At 40.1% G+C, this 4981-nt stretch overlaps 1 protein-coding gene across 2 annotated transcripts in view; it reads right to left on the bottom strand.

The window, feature by feature from the left end:
• Positions 1 to 864: 864 nt before the first annotated feature.
• The window catches only part of mus81 (MUS81 structure-specific endonuclease subunit), an 11108-nt gene continuing 6991 nt past the window's right edge, over positions 865 to 4981 (bottom strand). For both annotated transcript variants that reach the window (XM_014021230.1, XM_014021229.1), the window contains exons 7-15: positions 4139 to 4432; positions 3936 to 4063; positions 3737 to 3849; positions 2021 to 2140; positions 1824 to 1919; positions 1612 to 1740; positions 1427 to 1530; positions 1252 to 1335; positions 865 to 1134 (exon numbers count right to left, since the gene is read on the bottom strand). In XM_014021230.1, coding sequence (XP_013876684.1) covers positions 1068 to 1134; positions 1252 to 1335; positions 1427 to 1530; positions 1612 to 1740; positions 1824 to 1919; positions 2021 to 2140; positions 3737 to 3849; positions 3936 to 4063; positions 4139 to 4432 — 1135 coding nt within the window. In that variant the 3' untranslated portion in view covers positions 865 to 1067. The remainder of the gene's footprint in view (positions 1135 to 1251; positions 1336 to 1426; positions 1531 to 1611; positions 1741 to 1823; positions 1920 to 2020; positions 2141 to 3736; positions 3850 to 3935; positions 4064 to 4138; positions 4433 to 4981) is intronic.

Genomic DNA, 4981 nt, shown 5'->3' with positions numbered 1-4981 from the left:
TCACTTGGGTTGTTACCAACATCTGGTGAAAATTTCATGTCATTAGCACCTCTAGTAATATATTTACTGAGAAAAATGGTGACGTGTTCAATACTTGTTTTACCCGCTGTATTTGAATAACACTGTGGTTCCTTCCTGCTTGTGCCATCTGTGTCTGTATTCTGTCCAGGAGTAACAGCTGCTGTAGGCTTCTTGAAAAGTAACACTTCTGTTCTCGTACTCTTGGTTGTGTGATGTTCTTTTGCTCTTCTAATGATGTTGGTGACAACCAGAGATGGAGGACATCGAGTTCACGGCGTGCCTGGTCTCGGTCTACCGTCAGTCAGACACTATGTTGGTGGGCCAGCAACACCAACGAGGCTTAATGTACAAAAGAATTGGACAAAAGCTGGTGTGAATGTAGAAAATGTCGGCTCTGGTTAATCAATGACCCGATGTGAACTCATCGACTCAGACACAAGAACTGAGCTGAAAGCAGGAAGGGTCACCCAGGTGGAAGGGAAGGGGGTCTCTGTAGTCACTAAGTGGAACACTAGGTCACTACTGTGGAGAGTTCTGACTTCTCCTGAAGAGCCCCAAACACTCAGTTGCTGGTTAATAATTTATAAAATAGCTTGTAAATTTATAAAATAAGTTATAACAGTTATAACAGTTATAACAAGTTCCTCGCTCCTCCCGTGTGGAGTTCCCCAAGGACATAATCTTGGTCCCATTTTATTTTACTTCTATACGCTCCTCTGAGGCTCAGTTTTAGAAAAATTTAACATCCAAGTTAATTTATATGCAGACGACACTCAGATCTATATACAGTGAAAGCATAATCAAGCTTTTTCACTAAAACCAGTTTGACTTTGAGGCAAAAGCTGTTCATTTTTTATTTAACTTTATTGAAACAAACTTATAAAACGTTTTATACAAACCTTCAGTAAGATATTTTTTCTAAATAGTTTAAAGTAGCAGCATCTTAAAAATGTCAAGAAATGTAAACAATTATTCCCAAAATATTTAAGGGATGAATTAGAAATGTGACCAAAAAGTCTTTGAAAGAAATTGATAAATTTGCTGAGTCATGAAAGCGGTCCTTTAGTGCAGTAGAGCTGATAAATGGTTCTGCTCAGAGCTGGACCCAAATTTCTAAAAAACAAAAAAGAAAATAATAAATTTGTTGTTATTTTTGCAGCTATGAGTTTCTTTCAAAGGTTTAATTTTTCTTCCATTTTATGAGAGAAAAACAAATAAATCCCAACAAACCTTTTGAGTTTCCCACATCGGATACAGGAGAGGAGTTTCTCTTTCTCTGCTTCACTGGAGCAACGATCATACGCTGCTAAAAGACTGAAGGAAACAAAAAAACCATTAAATAATACAAAAAATATACATGATTTCATTACTGAAATTAAATGAAACCCTGTAAACAGTTGTTTACCTGTCAGGTGTGCTGTAAAGCTCTAGTATAGCAGCAGCTTTGTCTCCAGACAAGCCGCTGATCTGCATCAACTGTCTGGCGAAAACTTCTCTGACCGTCTGACTCTGAGGGGGAAGAAAAGATGGCCGCTCAACAGAGATTAAAAGAAGGAAACAAAGTTTCCCTCAAACGTTTATTGTTTAAACCTTGTTTTTAACGGCTCTGTAGTTGAACTCTGCGAAAGAAATAAGCGAGCAGGAGGCGGGTCCTCCCTCCTCTTCATCGACCGCCGCGTCGCCCTCCAGCTCTCTGGAGCGACGGATCAGAGTTCGGTTCTGAAAATAAAAACAACAAAATAAAGTTTAAATTTTTTTTTAAAAAGCATCACAGCAAGTTTTATAATCGGACCTTGTCTCACCTTGTAGAGTCTGGTCAGGTACCGGGTCATGATGGTCAGGTAGGCGACCGACTCCCGAACATCCTGGACTCGCTTCACGAAGAACCCGTCGACCACCTGAGCCACAGAACCATGATAAGAACCGGGCGAGGATCTAGATCTGTTTCTAAAAATCAGCTGTCAGTTTGTTTTCTGCACCTGCTGAGGTGAATCTGTACCTGCGTGTTGACGATGGCCTGCTGCAGAGTGGCTTCAGGTAAACTCAGGTGAGAGGCAGAGGCTCCGCCCCCTTCCACTAAATAAATGGGCCTACGAAGGCCACACCTTTTCAGCCGGAACTGATGGAGGAAAACGGAGAAAAACAAAATTTAAACTCTTTCATTCTGGAAGATTTTCTGTTTATTTAATCTATTATTATTATTATTAATATATATTTTAATTAATGATTAAAACTGCCAGCAGTGATCAAAATGAACGGATTAAAATAAAATCATTTTTGTGTTTTTGTGCAGCAGGTAGTGAAGAAGCTTTGGTCCAAATTTAAAGTCAATACCTTCAAATATAAAGACAAAATAACATACTGTATGTAAACTCAACATTTGATTCAAAAAGGCCGACTTCCTGTTAGTTTTACAATATGATGCCAGGACACTTTTTGGAAGAACCTGCACCGGTGCACCTATGTATCAAATTTCATACGTGTATGTTAAAGTCATAAAAAGGGCTGCAATCAAGATGGAACTAGCCAGCTAATTAGCCACGGACACATCTGGATTTTTGCACTTCCCCATATTTATGCTAGTCCTAAATAATTACCAAGTTTCATAAAGCTCAGCCCTCTGGAACATGGTAAAGTAAAAGCCTCCTCTCTGCAGAAAAATAATAAAAATAACAAATAATAATAATAATAATAACAAAAATAATAACAAAAAAATAATAGAAAAATAAGAATGATAAAAAGAATAACAAAATAATAATAACAACAACAACAACAACAACAAAAATAAATAAATAAAAAATAAGAATGATAAGGAAAATAATAATGATAAAAAGAACTAGACATAGGTTTTTACGATGTAAAACCAAGTGTGCATTGCCATGTAGCATGTCATTGCAGAATGAACTTTGACCAAGTTCAAATGTGTTTTCTATACCAGCTTGTGCCTGTCACATCAGCAGGTGTTTGTAATAAGGGTAATTGAGTGACAATATGAAGTTGGAAGAGATTGGTTGTTAAAGTTGCTTTAGTTGGGTTTTGAACCCTGATCTCCCACATGAAAGTCCGTGACATAGACCATTAGACTGTTGGAGCTGTGACAGAAGGTGGTGGCAGGGGTTGGTTTGTATGTGTGCAGAAAGAGGCCACATTGCCAATGCAATTGTTGACGCAGAACTGCATAATATTACAAGAATAGAGCAGTATTAAGACAATATTATAGTAAAACATAAAAATACAATCATATTAGTATTGTAATCACTGAACTACTGAGTTGAAATATTAAACTATGGTGCAGTGCCAAGATGAGTACAGCATGGGGCAGTATTGGACCAGTACAAGGCTCCATTGACTGGCATTAAATGATTTTAAACATTAATATTTCAAAAAGTATAAGTTGTACAGGCACCAAAAGGCATAGCCATCATTTGGCACAGGAGCCATACACATATAAATTACAATGGCAGCTGTAGGACAAAGTATGCAGGAGGAGAAGTGTGCCAAAGTGGAGATGACTTGGATGGGAAACGAATCACAATAATGTGCATTGCATTGGCAATGCACACTGATAACAAAACAACAACAACAACAAATAATAAAAAATAAGAATGATAAGAAAAATAATAATGATAAAAATAATAAAAAATAATAAGCAACATCATCCCTCTGGCCCTAACAACCAAATTTAACCAAAAATCAAACTGTCACCCTGGCTCACCTTCTGCTCCCTGAAGCGTCCATCGATGATGCTCCCACACAGGTCGTCCATCCTCTTCCTCTCGATGATGTAATCGAGTACGAGCTCCCGGCCGACAGGAGCTCGCAGCTCACCTGCAGAATAATCGGTTTTAATGATCATCAAAGGGTCCACGTCAGACTCAAGGTGTCTTTTCTCTGATTGGTTGGTTGGTTTTCACCTGGAACAGGTGAGACCTTCTCCTGAGCCACCCACAGGAAGTCGCCCACGTTCAGCTTCCTGACATCGAAGCGGACGCCGTTCTTTTGGAGCTCCTTGACGAGCTCCTGTTTCCGGTGGTGGCTGCCGCTGAACCAAAATTAAAAAAATAAATAAACAAAACAACAAACAAGTTGATTTTTATTTATTTTCTGCTCGTCTCACCCGGTGGTCTCGATGAAGTCCACGCAGAGGACGATGTCGTAGCTTCCAGGAAGGAGACGTTCTGCGTTATTTCTGCTCCCAGTTTGAGAACTCAGAGGTTTTTGAGATACACAAACATCATCATCATCAGTCCTGGACTGAGCCACACCAGCTGATTCCTCTTCTTCATCGCCACTTCCAGTTAGATCGACCACACCTTCCTCCTCCTCCTCTTCTTCTTGGCCCACACCCGCCTGACGGTCCACCAAAGCCAGCCTCTCAGCCAGAGCCAGACCTTCTTCTGTCAGAGAATACCTGAAACCAAAACGATCAGAACCAGATGACGTGCTGACCTTCAGTGATGACCGTTAGCCTGTTAGCTACGTGTTTTAGCTACACTGGGCTACTACCAGATCAGATTTTAGCTCATCGTCTGTCTGTGATTATATCAGGAGTCAGGTGTTTACCTGTACATCCATCCATCCATCCATCCATCCATCTGTACATCCATCTGTACATCCATCTGTACATCCATCCATCCATCCATCCATCCATCCATCCATCTGTACATCCAACCATCCATCCATCTGTACATCCATCCATCCATCTGCACATCCATCCATCCATCCATCTATCCATCTGTCCATCCTACCATCCATATGTACATCCATCCATCCATCTGTACATCCATCCATCCATGTGTACATCCATCCATCCATCTGTACATCCATCCATCCATGTGTACATCCATCCATCCATCTGTACATCCATCCATCCATCTGTACATCCAACCATCCATCTGTACATCCAACCATCCATCTGTACATCCAACCATCCATCCATCCATCTGTATATCCAACCATC

The sequence above is a fragment of the Austrofundulus limnaeus genome, unplaced genomic scaffold (assembly GCF_001266775.1).
Source record: "Austrofundulus limnaeus strain Quisiro unplaced genomic scaffold, Austrofundulus_limnaeus-1.0 Scaffold283, whole genome shotgun sequence".
NCBI classification, from domain to species: Eukaryota; Metazoa; Chordata; class Actinopteri; order Cyprinodontiformes; family Rivulidae; genus Austrofundulus; species Austrofundulus limnaeus.
This window is presented reverse-complemented; position numbering and strand designations above follow the sequence as displayed.